At 41.3% G+C, this 19747-nt stretch overlaps 1 protein-coding gene across 1 annotated transcript in view; it reads left to right on the top strand.

Moving 5' to 3' along the window:
- Positions 1-315: 315 nt before the first annotated feature.
- Positions 316-19747, top strand: part of zswim5 (zinc finger, SWIM-type containing 5) — a 41587-nt gene continuing 22155 nt past the window's right edge. The window contains exon 1 of the mRNA XM_059501838.1: positions 316-890. Within this exon, the coding sequence (XP_059357821.1) occupies positions 392-890 (499 nt within the window). The 5' untranslated portion in view covers positions 316-391. The remainder of the gene's footprint in view (positions 891-19747) is intronic.

The following is a 19747-nucleotide window of genomic DNA, read 5'->3' as shown; positions in this document are numbered from 1 at the left end:
TGCACGTCACACATCTTGCACATTCGGAGAATGTATTGTATCGTTATGCTGACACGAATAGGTGGCCTTTTAAAAACATACGCTCGGTTCTCTGCGCGTCTGCTGCTCTTTCAACCACCGGAAGCTATTTAAAAACACAACACACAGCAGCAGATTTTAGATTCAGAGAGCACGACTTGAGTTTGTAACAAACTGTCCGTCGATCAACACCGTGCCTGTCATTTTGGCGTACACATGCGCATCACCTCGGTGCAGCGCAACCTCGCGATTGGCTGGAGCGCGTTTGTTATTGGTAGTGACGTACGTGAAGTGACGACCCTCCCGTTGTGCGGTGCCTCCGTCTGTGCGCTTCTAGAGCCACGGTCCTCACTTCAGTGTTTATTTGGTTGTCATGGCGGAGGGACGTGGAGAGCTATTGCCTCAGCCGCCGCTTCACCTCTCCTTGCCCCCGGCCAGCAAGCGTCCGTGTTTGCGTCCTGCTCCTCGAGGACCGGGTCCGGGGCCTGGCCCGGGATTCCCGAACTCTCGCTTCCGTTGCCCGGAGTCTCTACTGGACTGCGCCGCGAAGGCCGTAGCGGAGAAATGGGCCTTCGAGAGGGTGGAGGAGCGCTTCGAGCGGATCCCCGAACCGGTTCAGCGCCGTATCGTGTACTGGTCGTTCCCGAGGAACGAAAGGGAAATATGTATGTACTCGTCGTTTCAGTGCCGAGTGGCGGGTGAAGAGGGTCCGGTAGTGGGCTCGAGCACGTCCGTTGGATCTGGTACAGTCCCCGGAGGGGTTACGAACACACCAGGCAGCGCAGGGACGGGGGGTACCGGGGATGGACTGCCTTTCCGCCGGGGAATCCGGCTTTTGGAAACCGGTTGTGTGGACAACGTCTTACAAGTCGGTAAGTGCCGCTTTAACCGTCCAGAGTACGTTGAAAGTTACATAAGAAATATTTGTTTCACTTTTCCAGCAAACGAAGATTCTTGAAAAAAAATTGGAAGTGGTCTCGTTTAGAAACTGTCATTTGTTTCTACATAGCGATTTCTCACTGTCAGTAAGAGAGCGTTTAAATGCCTGCCGTATTGCGAAAGAAACGGAGCTCACGTTTTAAAAATTAAAGGGCTTGTTGGGTATGTTATGTTCCAATGGCTTTAATGTGGAATTCATTGAATTTGGGGGCTGCGATGTTCATTTAACACAATCAAAAAAACGCAACAAAACTTATAGGCTAAGTTACAGAAAAGACCACAACTGTTACTGAAAGGTGTATGTTTGAGCGAACACAACGAGGTCTGTCGAAACGGAACATTCTTTCCCAGGTCGCGAGGAAGAAAAGACTAACGTGCGGGTCACAATGAATCTCTGTTGTAGCGCACAGCGCTGCTATTTTGTTGCTAATATTCTAGCCTAAAGTTATTTTGAGCGAATTATTAGCTTTTCTCCGAGTATGTGTGGTTGCTTGACGGTTGTTGGTTCTCTTGATATAATTAAGTCCAGGGTAATCCGCTTGAATACAAATCCCATATCTTTTGTTTATTTGCTGGTGAGTCAAGACAAAGGACTCGTATTTGCCTTAGTAAAACGAATGATAAAACACGTTCCTAGACTTTATCTAACCCTCTGTTGATTTATTTCGAAGACCCTTTGTTGATTTAAGCGTTAACATGAGTAAAACATGTACTATTCGGCTAAATGTGTCGTTGGGTTGTCCTAGTAGAGGCTACAGCACAATCGCTCAATACCCCCCTCAGATCGGGCTAGTTCTTCTGTCTTTGTCGAATGGCAGATTTTTTGGTGTGTAAAAATGCTTTTCTAAACCATACAGAACCGTCACCTAATTTTCAAGATTAATTTAAACGAACTAAATCAAAAAATGGCCAAAGTAGCTCGAACAGGCTTTGGGATTTGGAGCACGAAGGCACTTTCAATGGCTGCCCAAATGTCTATACATTTTCCTCCCCCACTCGCTCCACTTCAGTAAACATACTGGTCAAATGCTATCGTGGAAGAAAGGGAAATGTGATAAAAGAAAAAAAAATACGCACAGAGCCTTTGTATGCTTTCAAATCACAAAATTATAAATGGAACTGCTCGTTTCAAGTCGTCAAATTGCACCTCTCTCGTAAGGACCAATATGACATTTATAACGCTTGAGACTTTAAGATCAACAAAACCTTTCACAGTATTTCATATTTAGCCTGTATAGCGCATACTAACAGTATAAAGCAGAAAATCTGTCATTTAGTAGTCCTGCCACAATTTTCCTATAATGTAAGCTTTATTTTCTTGAAGTAGCAGTTACAGGAAGCCCCACATCTCCAATAATTGTAGGTTTTATGAGAGTAGTGAAAGTATACATATAACTAATTCAATAAAGAAGCCATGATTCATTTATTCTCACAAAGATGTACTGTGTCCCTTTAAAAGGCCAGTGTTAGTGGAAACGTGATAACCTAGCTGTAATGAAATAACATGGGCACTTATTTAGCAACCTTGAAAAGCTCCTGTCATGAGTCAGTGTAGCCCCTTTTTCACGTTAAATAAATCTAGTTAAAGTTATTGTTATTATTTTTTTTTAGTTACTGTATATTCGAAAATGAGTTTTTAGACTTGGCCATTTTCACGGCTTTTGTATTTTAAATGAACAGTCCCTTCGTCTCATTTTTATGTTATTCTGCATGACTTCAATAGTGTTCCGTGAAGTAGTAAGCAGGGGACCAAAAAGCACAGCATTGCCCGAGTACTGCTTGGATTGAGTTTTTAAACATTAACAATTTATGTGTGAATAAGCACAGTTTTTTTGGATTGTAAAAGAAACAATGGACAGAATAGATCCTTGATAGATCAGGCATCTGACAGTAAGGGGACGTCACCAATTGATAAACTGAGATAAAGCAGGTTTACTTGCATGCTGTTTTGCTCTGTGTGTGTGTAGATTGTGTTCTTTTGGTTTTGATAGATACAGAAACTAAGAACTGGACATGTGTGCATCTGATAGGGGAGTTCATTACTTGTCTCCTTAACCATGAGCAGTCAAAAATGTCCAGTGTGGGTGTGTTGTTGTTTTTTTCTCACCAATACAACTACAAGTTCCATCCCATGCATGCTTGAATAAACTCTTTTTGTCTCCATTTTTTTTTAAACCATTGACTCATCAATGCCACAGTTTTTTTAGACCTGTTTAAAACCCTCAGAGACACCATAACAGTGTAAACCGCTTTTAAGGTCTATTCAGCATGTTCGCCAAAATGCAAGCTCTCAAAGATTCATACACAGAGGCTTACTCACGGTAAGCCAGGCTTACTCCGAAGTTTGCCAGAAAGTTCATAACATAATTTGTACCCTTTCCAGAAGCCAAAGCACAACACCTAAGCCTGAGAATGCGGTAGATGTTAAATTCATCGTTAGCTCATGAATGGTTAGATTTTCTGCCCCAAATATTAAGGGATGGACAGCTTGTTACAGGAAACCGATTTGATAAGAATAATTAATTCTCGTTTGTGTAATTCAGCCCAGCCACCCCACCCCAGCCTACAGCCTCTGTCTTATAAAGTCCTTAGAGAGGAGGTTCTAGCTTTGAGTCAGCCTTGAGGATTATTGGGTCATGCTTTGTTACCCAGCTGTAGAAAACTCCCCCAATTCACAGAAGGGTGGGGGGTTGTCGTTGTGTGTGTTTGGTGAGTGGGAGGGTGGTTAAGAGAATAGCTTTTCGCAATGAAGCACAAAGCTGTGATGTGAAGCCTTTATAAAACCTTTTTCTGTGGTTAGGAGGCAAAAGTTCGGTGGGATTATGGCTGGAAGAGCCACTGAGAGGTTGTTTAGTCCCCTTAGTGCCTCTGTAAAACCTAGGCAAGCATTGAATTGAGTTATGTTACTCTTCTGCCAAATGACTAGGAAGGCTTCAGGCTGTTTTGGAGACTAAACTCAACGAACTCCTTCTGCCATTGGACACAGTACTGTTCACTTTGGGAAATAGGTCTTTCTCTGTCTTTTGGTTTTAGTACACATATATTACAGTGTTATAGAAAGCAATTGTGGAAGATAGATTGAAGCCTGTTTGTTTGAGTTTGGAGGGTGGCAGAGATTAGGCCTGTGGCTGCTCTGTGATGTCACACGGCCTGTTTTTAGCTCTTTGTCTCCTTTGAGTGTTGCCATCATTTTGGTCTTTGTAATCGGGACACATCTCATTCAGCACCATACAAGTTCAACAAGGGACCGCTAATTCTGCTCTATCTTTCATCAGCCGTACAGACAATATTTAATCAAGGTAATTAATTCCATGCCTGCAAGTCTCAAAGAAAATCACTTAAACAAATCTCCTTTTCACACTTATTAGCACTCTTAGTTTTGAAGGACATGGCCATTAAACACCACCCCCCCCCCACCCTTTGTCTTTATCAAAGGAGGGAAATTAATTTTGAAATAGGGGAGAGGGTGGTTAGCCGCCTTGTCAGCTAATCAGCGGCGATTGGTGCAAGGTGAAAAACAACTCGCCGCATTCCAGGACAAAAGACCTGTCAGAGACTTTGATCAGGTCCTCTTTTCTGAACGCTGAGCTCAGACTTGATAAAAAAAGTGACACAGTCCCACATTCGCTTGGTGTTTGAAAGTATGCCCATAGAAAAGCCTGTGTATCACTATGCTATGTGTTTATTACACAGTGTGACAAAAGTTTTTATTCCCTCCATGGATCTGGCACCCGCCCAGGCTCTGAAAATCAATTGTGACCTTGTCCTCTTTGCATTTTGCTGAAGCCTGCCCCATACCCTCAGATTTTAGTTTATGAGCGATGCACTCCTCAGACTTGGACCTGTCTGCTTCACAGCTGTGTTTGGGGCAATTGGTTTAGTTCAGTATCTCTGCTCCTGCAAAATGGAGCTCAGATTTTGAGCCAGGGGCAAGGTTCCCGTCCATACCCTACCCACGTGCAGCTGGGCTTGCAGCAAGCTTCGTCTCCCTACTATGGCTTATCTCCATTTTATTGGAACTCAGTGAGTTGCATGCACACACAAGCATTCAATCATTCTGCATTATTGCCCCTCACAATCCTAGTTTAAAAGTGCTGGCTGTTAAATGTCCCTTATGATAGAAGCTTTACCTCTTTGATCTCTGCACACAGGCGGCTGATTATTTTGTCGATTTTTCGTCATGAAGTAGTCGTTTTAATGGAACTTTTATGCTTTTATGCACTGGGAGGACCGGAGTATGGCTGGCGAGCCTTTCAAAGCTCCGATTTACACAAGATACACATGTTTCAAAGCTTTTGGAAGTGCTGTAAACCTTTTTTTTTTTACTTTATCGCTGGGAGGGACATGCCCCTTTTCTCTCTCGTTTTCCTCCCTCCTGCCTGCTTCTCTGTTTGGGTGTCATTGTCAGAGATAGAGGCCGCTGAGAGTTGCTCCTCTTTAAAGAAGATGCCTAATAGGGCCTCATTTGGTTGTAATTGCCTAACAAATGTAAGAGAATTCCAGAGGAAACAAAAAGAGAGAAAGGAGAAGGCAAATCAGCCAAGCGAGTCAGAGGAAAGTGGGAAAAATAGGTTTGGAGGTGAGATTGCGCAGAGGAAATGGAATCATATACTATGACATGCTATGTTTAGGCAGGTAGAAAATAGAGGACGGCCTCTACCTTCAATTTGTAAGGACGTGGAGGAAAATCCTTACATCTGGGGCTGTAACTCTAAACGCGGAGTGCAGGAAACTCAAGCAGCACTCAGGCAGCTACCCTCCCCCATAGAAGGCCTTTCATCCAGCTGAGATTTTGTGTGCGGGGAGTTTTTGTGGCCAGTTCACATGGAAACTTAATTTTCTCAGTCTGGACTAGAGAGGAAGGATAATGTGTATTGGAGATGAGGTCAAATATCCTGCCAGAGGGTGAAAGAAAGAGGCCCCAGTCAGTGGCAGTTAGCAATGTGCAAACCTCTATGCAAATGCCACATGGGAGGCTGTGGACTTTTTAAGGCCATCACTTCATATGTGTGTTTATTCCAGCAATACAAACCCTTCCATTGCAGTTCCTGTTTTTAGCTTGACTCGATGCCAGCCACCAATCACACGGGTGCACTGAAGGCCCTACCATTAGCGCTGGGTGCTTTAAAGGTCTCTGCGTGATGGTATTGATTCTAAAGCCATTTTTTCTCCATTATTTAATTCTGCATATTGAATAGCTTCATCTTGTGCTATTGATTTGTACCTGTCGGTTTCAGCAACCTTTACCTTTTATTTAGTTAGTTTGTACACAAAGCTCAGTCACCGGTTGATTCTTTGTGATCTTGTTCGCAAGTTAGCATATTCTTGCTAGTATAGGAAAAAAAACAACAACATTGTTTTAGAATTTGTATATTTTTTGTTGTACTCATGTAGGTTAATGGGTCATTGACACTAATTTGTTTGTCCTATCAACTATGTTTTAAAAAAAATACAATAACCGTGCAATAGGGATGGGCAATTTCTCCAATTTTATCACTTAATTATAATTTCATGTTTTGCCCATTTTCTTAGAAATCAAAATTTCTATTGAATAGAAATATTACCAAATGTTAGAATTAGACACTTTGACAGTATAATGATAACAGTAAAGAGAAAAGAATGATCCAACGGCATGTCATCGCACTTGATTAAGCGCTCATTTACACAGAATGTGCTTTTGTGTTGACAAAGATGCGACTCTGCAGGCAGTGGAACAGGAAAAACATGCTAGATGATGAGAGTGAACTTCTTTTAACTTGAGCGCTGTTTTTAGAATGCTGGGTCATGCATGAGATGCTGCAAGAGATGCAAGTGCAACAGTCAAACGCTTCCATGTTTACGTAGAAAAGAAAATGGAAAAGCACAAAAATACACAAGCTAATAAAAAAACCTGTAAATACTAATGAATGTCTGATATTTCATGTTTGCATCTTGGTGACAGGCTGAAAGCTGCTGTTATTTTTTACAAAACAGTAGTTAATAGTCTACTGTGTTATACCTTCAGTCATTTTGAATTTGAATAACCTTGACTTTTGAGATTTTTTATTTTTTTTTCAAGACATATTTGTAGTTAAAGCATCTTTTCTGTAAAGATATTTGTTTAACATTCAGCCTACATCATGTTGACAACTTCATATGCGATGCACTTTATGTTTAGGGATGCATTGATCCGATACTCAGGATCAGTATCGGCTCCGATACTGCCATTTTCTGCCACACTATTTAAAGTGTTCTGAAGCTGTTCCATAGTTCAGTGTGAGGTACAGATTAATTAAGTTATTAAATTCAAGTTCATAAACTCTTCTTTCCGCTGTGGCTGTCTGTCATCCTTCATTCAGCAATCAAACTGCTTGTTGTGTTCGGTTACTACAGTCAAAACAATTAAGCTCTCTTCAAGAGCGCACAGTAACTGAGGTTTAAACCATTCAAAGAAAAGGCTCAATAAACTAACACACAGATTTAATACACCACATATCAATATCTCTTCCCTTTGTTCTAGTGATGTCCGGATCGCGAACAAATTGTTCGATTTAACCGGTTCTTCTTAGTGAACTGGTTGAACCAGTTCACCAAATCGGAATGAATCGTTTGAACCGGTTCATGTCTCCAGTAAGCATTAATCCACAAATTACTTGTTATTCACTTTTTTACAGTGGCTAACACTCCCTGTAAGTTTAAATAATCCAATATCCCGGAGTAATTCATTTACTCAAACAGTACACTGACTAAACTGCTGTGAAGAGAGAACTGAAGATGAATTCGAGCCGAGCAACGTGTGTTGTACTAACTTTTCTATGCAGACTCGGAGGGCTGCGCAGCCTGCACACTGTGACTCTGTGTTGTTTCAAGCTTATCATTCTGTGCACGGGATGCGCATAAGCACTCTTTGCCACTCTGTATTGGCGACTTTAGCATTATACTACTTTTCTGCACAATCAAAGATTATTAATAGTCTTTCGTGTTCTGTCCTATCTATCACGTTGCTGCGTTTATTACTGTGCTATACATTTAAAAGAAACATCTTTTAGATTTCTATATAAATGTATATATTTGTTTTTTCATGAACATATTTTACAACAATACAAAGAGCAATGTGTAACATTTTACCAGATTTTAGACTTATTCACTTTTATTTGTAAATAAAATATTTCACTAGATTTTATAAAATTATTGTACACCCGTGATTTTTTCTAGAATCTAGAGTATCTTTTGCTGCTGAATTATCCACTAACCTAGTTTATAATAGTATTTTTGGCATAGATTATGATCATATTTTTTTTAATATGTTATTTTTCATTAAAATGAAGTTTTGTGTATGTAGTAGATTGTGATTAACACAGAATGATGATCAGGTCAACAGTATAGAAATTCTACATTGATTAAAAAAATAATAATTGTGCTGATATCGGATTGGATTGGTATCGGTAGATACTCAGAATTTTGGGGATCGGACCGGTTCTGAAAAAATTGTATCGTTGCATGCCTATTTATGTTAGACTATAACTTTTACTACTATGTTATTTCATTTTTCTAGGTTAGGCCATGTTCCTTTTTTTAATTAAAACTTCAAATTTCAGAACCATATGAAATCAAAGAGCACATTTATAAGTACTTGACATGTTTTAATATCTTTTTATATGTGTTGTGGAGATGTCACTGACCCAAGTGTCACAACTCCATTTCACTGCCTTTACAATTAGATTTGCACACAGATGGTAAAAGTCTTCCTGACTGTGAATATTTATTCAGCTGTAAGCAGGATCCAGTTGTTTGGATCACTTAGGCATTGAGTTGACCGGTTCAAAGGTCAGATTTGATTTAATTAAAATACCATTAATTGATACCAGAACATGCATTTTAGATTTAGACCGTTGAAAGCAGAACATACTTGAGAATGAGATTTTTATCTTTATCAAGCGGACACAGCAAGTGGACATCAAGCTGCCTTTGCACAGATTTCAACAATTTAGCACAGCCTACATCCATTATTTTTGCATTTAATTATTTGTCTCGACTGGGCTTTAGAAGGTCTGGCAGGGGTCTTTGAAGGGCTGATGGGTCTTTGAGCATAAAGCCAAAAAGTATGTGAATTCTCTACTTCAAACGCCATCACACCACTAACTGAGGTGCCTTTTGTTCTTGCCTTCACCCTGCACTTTCTAAAGAGGATGAGCACTTACAGTTTTCACTTTTTCCATTGGGTGGAATGGCTGAGTTATGCTAATTTGCGGCTGTCAGTCTCGGCTCCCCTGAATAAACATTAATTGCCTCCAAAGCTTAAATACACATCAGCAAGGTAGATTGCCAGAGCACTAAAAGTACACCATTTAGGTAAATTGGCATATCTTAAGATAGTCAACTGACGTTGTTTAGACACTTTAATGTTGTCTTTTTGTTTGTTCTGAGCTTTTGTTAAACATACTATATGGAATATTTCTTGTGATTTTACCACACTTCAAGGTCAGTGCATTACTCAAAAGTAAATTCTTGGATAGTGTATCTTTTGTCCTAATCTCTCTGGACTTAAAGTTCTTTCATGACTCAAGTCTTTGACCTCTCTTTGACTTACAAAGCACCGTGACTTTGCATATCTTGTGGAAAACAAGACTCTTGTTCTTACATTTCTCCAACATATCACCTGTGAAACATCCTGCCTCCCCCTCAAGTAACCGAAGTGAATAGTGCATCGCTGATACGCGTGGTTAACAGTGAGAAAGAAAGCGCAACATGCGAGGAAGTGCATCAGAGAGCTGGGTTTCACAAGAACGTCTTCCACCTCATGAACACCGCTGTTGTTTAGCACAATATGTTCTCCATCATGTGATCTGGGTGGAAGAAATGGGCATGTTCATGCAGTTGCTCTCTATTATGCTTGATTAGCATCAAGTATTTCCATCCCCATTCTCTCTGTCAATCATTACTCGCATATGTGAAGTGTAAAAATGATTTGGCTAATGAATAATACAAGGACTATTCATTAGCCAGTCTTACATATGTACAACCATCGGACAGGACCACCTCTTTTTTTCAACATTAAAAAGATATTCTTGATGAAATATTGATAAATCCTTTTTTCAAAGCAGGGTTTGCAGGAAGGCATCACATGCTGATCTTAGTGACCTGGTAGGTGCTCACAATATAAATATCAATGGCTTTTCGTCTCCCCCTCTCCCTGCCTACCGGCTTCTTTTTCAATATAGCCTAATGACAGGCCTCTGTTTGCCTGCAGTGGCTGTGCTGATATGGCCCATTAGGCACCGGTTTCTCGCAGGCAGCTGAGTGAACAGATGACTGCAGGAAAATGGTTGGAGGAGAGAGGGAGAAACGACAGAACTCAAAGGCAAATATGAAAGGCAGAGTAAATAACCAACCTGTCATCCCCTGCTCCCCACCCCCCCAGCCGCCCTCCTCTGGAGGGCGAGAGAGACATGTGAAAGAGCTAGAGAGAAAAAGAGAAGCACCTCATTAGTCTTCCAGCCCTCCCTGACTCTGGAACTGACAGTGAACACGTCAGTGCAGAAGCAGACATGCAAACATGCAGAGAGGGGGCTACCCCGTCCCCTCCCATCCTCTCGTGCTCCAAACATGATTAATGTGCGCAACAGCCGTGGGGCTACATGTCTGGATCGCTCCTCCCCACGCTGCATGCTCTTGAGAGCCCCAGCCCTCAACATCCTCCCTGGGACGCCCGCACCATAGCTCTCTGCCAAACTCACAGACACGGTCTGGAAATGCAATTCACCCTGTCCTCCACAACCAATGCAGTGGGACCCAGAACTTTGACTTCTGCGCTGGTCAGCAGAAATAGCAGATCAGGTAATTGGTTTTAGTCTCTCATAACCCCCAATAGTAAGCTACAGCGCCGGCGCAAGAATCATTTGATTCGCTCGGGGCTCCTTACATATTGAACGCAGACGAATCGGGCTCTGTAGAGTGTGGGAAGCCTGCGGTTTCCAGGTCATATTCGAGCACCTGACTTTGCCGAGGCCCAACGCAGAAGTCATGTGCTGGAAAGAAAACAATGTGATGAATAGGCATGACTCTTGTATAGGCAGAGTGGGGAGAATATGTGCTCTTCAATGGGGAATTGTGGTACTTGTCATGGTGTAACAGGATCAGCGCGCCCTCCACCCTAGAGCGCAGAGGGCAGCCATTGTTACACTGCAGGAGAAAGGCAGTAGGGGCCGCTGACCCAGGCTGAGCTCGTCTTTTGGGGGTGATGTCCTCCGAGCCCTACACCAGAGACAAATGCAGAGGACAGTCCTATTGGAAAACAAATAAAGCTCATCAGAGACAAAGGGAAGAGCAAGGAGTAAAAGTTTACAAAATTGAGTTTACCATCATTTTTTTTTACTTGTATGTCATCCTTGAGTAATACACTTAGCAAGGGCATCCATGATACCTTTCAGATAAACACGTTTGCCAGTACTCCTCAGTTAATTCTTAAGCAACTCTTCAGCCATCTTTTGATTTTAAATTCAAATTTTTTTTTGCGTAGTATAATTTCTACTCAGAAGGAAGCAACACTAAGCACTTTTTGTGCTGTGACAGCAGAATACGACAGGCAGCGTCAGAAAGTGTAAATCAGCGTTGAAAGCGTGCTGCCTTATCTACTGGATAAAACCAGCCTGCAATAATGGCATTAAAGCACAACTCATGAAAGCCACAATTAAACACTATCTGATCTGATTCTGTTCAGAAGACATCTTTTTTTCTTCTACTTCTCTCTATATAATGAATGCCCTCCACTTTGGTTGAAAGACAACGGACTGTCAGTATAATTGGGAAGTAATCCTGATAGAACCAAACAGAAACTTCGTAGTTGCAGCCTAGTCGTAAGCAATCTGTAGATAATGCAGACTTGTGCTATAGTATTATTTACTACTACAGTTTTCATGAATATTTACAGTTTTTATGCTTTTATTTTTTTAGTTTTTTTTATATTTGAATTTAAAGTAATTTTGTTATAGCTTTTGTAATTTTTTATTCATTTTTTTTTGTTGCTATTTTGGGGTTTTAAACTAAACGAAAATTAGCAACATTGTTCTGCGGCATAAGCTCTAAATGATATATTGACGCTAATGCTAGCGGCTCTTTATTTGTCAATCGTTTGTTTGCTCTCACCTTCCCTCATGTTGACTTCAGATATTGACATTGGGCCAGTGGCGCAGCATTGCCTTCTTTATAAAACTATTACCATTCTAAAGATATTACAGAGTAATGGATTTGTCTTGCTGTATTTTGAGCTAGCCAATCTGGGCTTGTATTGAAGCACCCGGTGCACAATTTGTTTCCATCAGCAGTAAATGGTGGATCATTGTGGCTGTGACGGGAAAGCACAAAGACCAGCTAATGAAAGGCAATGGCTGTGGCCCCAGTCTCATCACCACTCAATGCGCTTATGGATGAAAACAGGTGTCCTCTTGGGGCTGGGGTTTCATTTAAAGAGCGATTTTAAAGGAATATTCATGACTACTATCCTTCATCGGGTGGGTGAAGGTAGGAAAAGAAGTGAGGGGGGGACGTCAGTGGGAGTAAATCAACCAGTGATTGAAGAGGCCTGTCTGGGATAATTCAGTTTGATTGGAGTCTCAGTCTCTCATTACCATTCCAGTTTCAACAGGGAGACGCCCCTCAGTCCCCACTCCACCATGCTCCTCTCTTTCTGAGGATGACAATGCCCTGGTGCAGGCGCCGAAATGATCAGGAGGTCTGGTGTACGTGGTTTAGCATTACTATTCTGGGGTCTGAGTCCACTTCTAACACCTTAGGCTTGTTTATTTTGTCACTGATTGGAAACTTGTACTCTTGTTGTGATGAAAAAGATCAGTTATTAGAGGCTATTTTCATGGTTTCTGGTTGAGTCATAGCGTCTGGGGTCCGGAAAGTCTTGGGCACAAATACAGACATTCAAAACCCTGTGTTTTAGCCTAGACAATACACCATTACAGTGAATCATAAGGCTTGGTGTTTACTTCTATGCTTTGTAAAGGAACCTGGTTTCAATATGCTGCCTGCACAGGAAGCCAAGCTCATAATGCTTGTTCATGTACAGGCAACTATTTCCTTTGTGGCATCCTTGTGGCTTGAGACCACATCATCTTCACCTGTGTCATAGTTTCATACGATCTGGCCTCTTTTAGTTCCGTGTACCCAGTTTAAAGGTTAGCATTATGTTCCACTGTATAGAGACCTCATTTCGCACCTGGCATGTCTGTAATCATCATCTGCAATGTCTAACCTGTCTTAAACACAAGCTTGCATTGTCCTCTCAGATGGTGAAGCTAATTCTGCAGTCCTTGGTAAACTGAGGAGGTTAGTGCTACATTTGATTACAAAAGCCCATCTTGGGAACTCCCTAAGGCTAAACAGCCACTGGACCGTGTCAACGGGAAACTTCAATTAACCAAATCCCACCCTCCACCCCTAAGCGCTCTGTTTTAATCAATAAAAAAAGTCTACCAATGCAGATCTTGTATTTCTATCATAAATGGCTGATTTAGCTTAGCTTATAGCCTCTTTTGTAAAATACCAAAATACCTTTATGGTTACATCACTTAACCAGGATGCTGCAGGCCTCGACTACTGTCAAATTAAAACCAGCTTGAGTCGAAATAGTGATCCCTCATTCTATTCCTTATCCCTTTCATGTAGTTCCTGCATTATTTCACTGTTTCAGCATGGCTGGAGTTGAAGGGGTTTCCCTCCCCTCCCTCGGGTGCCACAGTCTCTCAAAGTTTAGCCGATTCAAATAGTGTGTGCATGTGTCATAAACCCACCCTGGCTTTGAAGTCTATAGATCACCACAATGGACGGCTGCCTCACAATTCCCCCAGTTGTAAACCTAGAAGCCTCTTTGTGCAACACACTTTCGTCTTTCGGTTAAACTTCAAAGCATGCAGTTTGTTTCAGTCATGAAATAATGTATTCCAATGTGATGTCCAGATGAAAGTGATGCAGATGCATGTGTGCATCTGCTTATAGATGTCATTGTCATGTCATTCTCTAATACAGCATGCTTTATTTTAATATTGGAACTGAAGAGCACTTCTCGGGTTATTTTGAGTAAGTCCTATAATCTGTAGCATAAGGGCACCTAAACACTAGAGTTTAAGTGGTCAGAGAATATGTATTCCCGCTTGATTTCAGACTTGACCTGCTCTTTTCATTTCCTCAAAATATATCTTTTGCATTCTGGGGATGCACAATGTAATTGTACCATACTGGCCATTACCCTACAATAAGAGTTTTTGTAAAGCAGGTTCATTTCTTTCCCATTTTTTACATTTAGATCTAGATTACCTGTGTCATCAGCATGTAATAACTTAACACTGTTAGGCTGATAATACATGGGGCAACCTTTTGAGCAATGCTGCCGGGCAACTTTGGTTAATGTTGCCATCAACAGGCAACCAGGTGAGACACAGGGCCCAAAATGTATAATATTTACCTTGGAAAATTAATATCCATTTTCATATTGTACAGTATAATGTATAATACCTAAATTCACTTTATTAATTTATTTATTTTATTGAAATTAATTTAGACAAAATAATGTAAAAATTTAATGTGAGCCATTTACCATTTGTAGCTTTAGCTTCCCTTTGACGTACATTTATTTCTGTATAACCCATTCACAGTTTGAATTAGTTATATTTTTAATGCTGTTTTTTACACTTGATCTTTTATATAAACCCTTCATTAAAAACATCATGAAAAACCAACATGAAAAATAAAGATAACAATAGATATACTAGAAAACAATAGAAAAATAGATAACAGTAATCATATATTTTTATATATTATATAAAATCTTAGATATTTTTCCATTTTAAATGGATGGATAAATAGTTCCAGCTGTTTTTGCTATGGTACTAAAATGACCCCATGTTGGTACCAAATTCATGAAATTTTGGTTTTAGCACGACACTGTGTTTTGGTCAGTCTAGTGCTCCATAGAACCTGTTGTTCTAATGTGTAACAGAACAGCATCAGTGAGACATTGACAAGTGCCCTGAGATGCTCAAAAGATTTGCCTTTCTTTCTTGATTGAGAAATGTTGTTTGAATTTTCCCCAGTCTGTGCTGATTTAGACAGAAAAAGACAGGCCTCCCCCATCCTTCCATTAATATTTCTTTTCCAAGCCTCCTTCCTTGCATTATTAACAAGCCCTCCCCCAATTAAGATGGATGAGACCGCTCTTGAGGGTATTTGTTCAGGTAAGATCTCTGATTAGCATATCTGATGGATCTGCCTTCATGCACTGATTAAAACCTTCCTCTTTCCCTGGGGCAACTTTAAAGAAAGAGACGCTCAAATGAGGACCCCCACTCATACTGCTAAGACAAACCACATCAGACCATGCTACAGTGACAGTTTCATTGCCTGTATCCCTGCTATGCCCGCCCCGTACTGTTTCCTTATTACTTTAAGCTTCCTTCAGAGCACAAAACCGGCTTGTCATGCATTCCCTTTATTGTTAGGGCGTATATAACAGGATTAGCCCAAACGTAATTTATGAGGAACATTGCTAAAAGAATCCAAGTTAAGAAATGGTTGAAGGAGCTATGCTTGCTTAAACTTGTAAATGTAGCTGATTAAACGAAGCACTCACAATGAAAATCTATAGGCTCCCTTTCTGAAACATTGAAGCCTAGTCTCAAGGACACGAAAAAGCAGCCCAATGAAGATTCATCCCCGTGACCCTTAGGTCCAGAGTCCAGTGTCATGGTCATAACTCATGTGCTGTCCGCATAATACAAGCAAGATCGAGCGAGAGTAATGAGCTGTGTTGAACACCTCAGCTACAGCACAGATGGGACTTTGCTTGTACATGTCAAACACAATGGAGTGGTGCATGTTGGGATAGAGTGCTGAGGTTTTGCATCAGTACAAGGCTTTTGCTTTGTTAATGTAGTTTTTAGTGTTTTAGGCTGTAGCTGTGCAAATTTCATAGACCATGCACACCTGGATTTGAGCATTTGGCTGTCACCGCGTTTTCTGAACATGCCGATCTAGTCTCTCTCAGCACTGCGGCAGTTGGGAAGATCTAGGGAGCTGCCTTGCTTTATGAGGTTTTGAGGCTGTTCGGTCCACTTACCTCTGAGGTCATGCAAATAAAGCCCTGACGGAGAGGGGACATAGAGGAACCTCGTACTACTAGCTCTCCGGCACCTGCTCCCAGCCTTGTCTGTTGCAGCCGACTTGGCAGGATCATCTGTAACACTCTATTTTTGTCTTATTCTGCAGCTACGATGGGAAGTGCTTGGAAGGGCTTATTTTTGTACACCTGGATCAGCACTTGGGAGAGGGGAAGCTGTAGATGTAGCATTGCTGGTTGTACTGGTTTGTTGAGGAATATCGACTGATATTGGTGTCACATTCTTATATTTAAGTGCCAGTTTGATATCAAATATCTGATGATGCTTCCAACTCCAGGTAAGGAGGAAGCTCCTAAGATGTTCCTTCACGAAAATATGTGAATATTAGTGATGCACTCCATTTATTCAATCTGGCTGATATGATAAGCTGATAATCATTTTCATGTTATTGCTGTTACATGATAAATTCACGTTTCAATTTGAAAAGAACCAAGTTTCTCAGGGATGTTTGTCATTTGTGGAAGAAAAGATCTGCTGCAACTTCTGTTACATGATAACTTACAGATTAAAAACTGAAAATTGATAATACGGTACATATACAGTACAGACCAAAAGTTTGGACAAACCTTCTCATTCAAAGAGTTTTCTTTATTTTCATGACTATGAAAATTGTAGATTCACACTGAAGGCATCAAAACTATTAATTAACACATGTGGAATTATATACATAACAAAAAAGTGTGAAACAACTGACAAGTAGCCACCTTTTGCTTTGATTACTGCTTTGCACACTCTTGGTATTCTCTTGATGAGCTTCAAAGGTAGTCACCTGAAATGGTCTTCCAACAGTCTTGAAGGAGTTCCCCGAGAGATGTTTAGCACTTGTTGGCTCTTTTGCCTTCTGTCTGCGGTCCAGCTCACCCCTAAACCATCTCGATTGGGTTCATTCATTCTAGCACCTAATATTTCATGATTCTACCAGTTATCTCAATGTTCACTGTTTCTTAGGCTCAAGTAGATATTATATGATCTGAGCATGGTGTCTCATCCACTACAGAGTCTCATCGGACCTCTATCCACACTCTGGTAATAGAATTGCCATCACCTCTGGAAGAGACATCAGGCCTGGTTCCTACATCTCCTCCCTCAGCTCCCTACTCTCGTTTTTTTACTTTACTCCCTCCTCTATTGTAATACTGGAGTTTGGCTCTGTGCCCAGTTTTCTCCATTGATGTCTTTCTCCCTCCCTCCTCCCGCTGTCCCTCAGGCTCTGTGAAGTCCACACACTCCACTCTTTGTGGCTGCCGTAAAGGAGGCAGCGTGCCCGTGGAATTCAAGTAACGCATTCCACTGGATACCCCTCCTCTGCCTTACACGCACACTAAAACCCTCCTGTTGCCACCCAGTGCTGTGCCAGTGTGTGTGGGTCATTATGTTTGGCGCGTGGCCCTAGATGGGGTGTCCTGCCTCCCCTCACCCCCTGCCTGATTCCACCGGGCCTTGGCAGATGCCTCCTGCTGACACAGGACCCCCGTTTGTATGAGCCGCATTGCTGGATTGACTGCTTCAGTTCCAATCTTTCTTCCTGAGCAGGTCGATAAAACTATCATCTCCTCCTCCTTCAACTCTTTTATGTTCTATCATTGTTGATTTTCTTTGCAAATACTCACATCCGCAAAGCAGTTATTTTGAGAAAAGACGGACATTTAATCTGGCAATGGGATGTGCTTCTGGGCTTCCATTTCATAAGCTTTCTATCGGAGATCCGTCTGAACAGATCCTCTGGTTGGGCAGCACCTGCTCAGCTTACCTCATGGGATAAAAGAACCTTTCACAACTGGGTTTCCACTTTACTTACACTCAGGAAAGATATCTATACTTGTGTACAAAAACCATTATGGATTGTACACCAACATACAAAACTCTGTGGTAGCGTGAGAATGCGAGCAATAGGAAACCCCAAAGAGTGGCATTTTTGAGTGGGGTGTACAGAATTTCATCCTCCCTCATAGCGGTCAGGAGAAAGGGCCAGAATGCTTTGGTTTAGGAGTGTATGTTTTTTTGTTTGTTATTGCTAGAGTGCCCACGGTTCGTCTAAAGGTCTGCCAGATCCTGCTGGGTCCTCTAATCTCAGGCGGTGAAGAAACACCCTTCACTTTCCAATAGAATACTGCCAGAGAAAGGTGCCAGCTGTCTCCATCCTGTTTATCCATCACATTCACAATTTGAATGAGAGGGAGATGTTTTTTTTCCTGCAAACTACACTTGTGTTTCTTTGCTCTGGAGTTGATGGATGTTCAGGGCTTACAGAGGCCCTGCCTCTACCTGGTAAGGTGGGTTTTTCCAGCTTGCCCATTGAGGTGCCAAGTTTCGAAGGGTCCAGCTGGCACAAGCAAAGCCCTTTGTTTTACTGCACTCTGCATTCAGCCAGAGTCGCACAATGTTTTGTCATTGGCCTGAGTAGGTATGCAATGGCAACGACCTTGGCAAAAGAGCAAGGTGACAAACGCTGTGTTGTGCGAGCTGTAATTGTTGCCTGCGCATGTAGATACTGCATCATGATAGTTTTATTCTCATTCAACAATGCTGAACGTCTATATACGTGCTTTGAATTCTCAGTGCATTCTGACATTTGCTGTTGTGTTTTTGAACAGTAGGGCACGTCTGCAGAGTTTGGCAAACTTCTTGAGAGACCACAAGTACCTTATTGGCCAGCTTTCTCACAGAGACCTTTCTTTGGTTGCCCTCTCCAACAGGAACAGAGGGCGATTTATGAATATTCATGCAGCTGTCCTTGGTTACTAAAAGCAGTGCTTAAATCTACATAATTTGTGTTTAAGTGCCTTTCAGATGGCCTTTTCCTTTTTTGACACTCTCAAGAAAAGGAGCCATACTTAGTAATCAAGCTGCCATTGTAGGACAGATCCTAACAGTCGAAAAGCTACTCAGATGTTCCAGCTAAAAGCAGCTAAAGGCTGTTTTTAAATCACTTGTGTCAGTGTCCAGTCACACAAAGCCTGAATGAAGTGCAATTGTGCATTGTCAAACCTTTGGTGAAAATACAAAGGTGTTGAAATGCTTTTAGAATTTTATTTTAGATTTATCATCTATGTATAGTTGTTTGTCTGCATTGAGAATATACAACGTATTTAACCTTATTCTGTGGAACTGTTAGTACCCCAACCGTTTGTGTCTCCTGGCTTGCCGTAGAGAGGTTGCCATTGGTGAGCTGCTCTTTTGAGAGCTTCAGGGCTGTTTTAATGAATGGGTATCTGGCAATAGGCCTTTTCTTTGTACACAGAGCCCAGCTAAAGTGCATTGTGTTTTATTGTTTTCAGAGCATTTCCTATTATTCTGAATGCTAGCGCATGTGAATGTCAATGAAAAGCCCAGTCTGAAATGAGCTGTTTTACTTATTTGGGATGAATATAACAGTTTTTCCTAAATGAGGGCTTATTAAGGAGGTGGTCAGCAGTCCCTGCCTTGCTCAGTCTTTTTATTTTAATATGATAGTATAAATGCACACCTGAACTAAAAAATAAGTTTAATGTGATGTGATATATTCAGTCACTACTGAACTTAATGCATTAGGAGCACCTCTGTCTTGATCAACTTGCTTTAGTAAAGAATGTGATAAATCTTTATTTAAATATATTTATTAAATTAATATTTTACTATGGCTATTATTT

The sequence above is a fragment of the Carassius carassius genome, chromosome 20 (genome assembly GCF_963082965.1).
Source record: "Carassius carassius chromosome 20, fCarCar2.1, whole genome shotgun sequence".
Taxonomy (NCBI): Eukaryota; Metazoa; Chordata; class Actinopteri; order Cypriniformes; family Cyprinidae; genus Carassius; species Carassius carassius.
The sequence above is the reverse complement of the archived record's forward strand: the minus strand, read 5'-3'. Positions and strand labels throughout refer to the sequence as shown.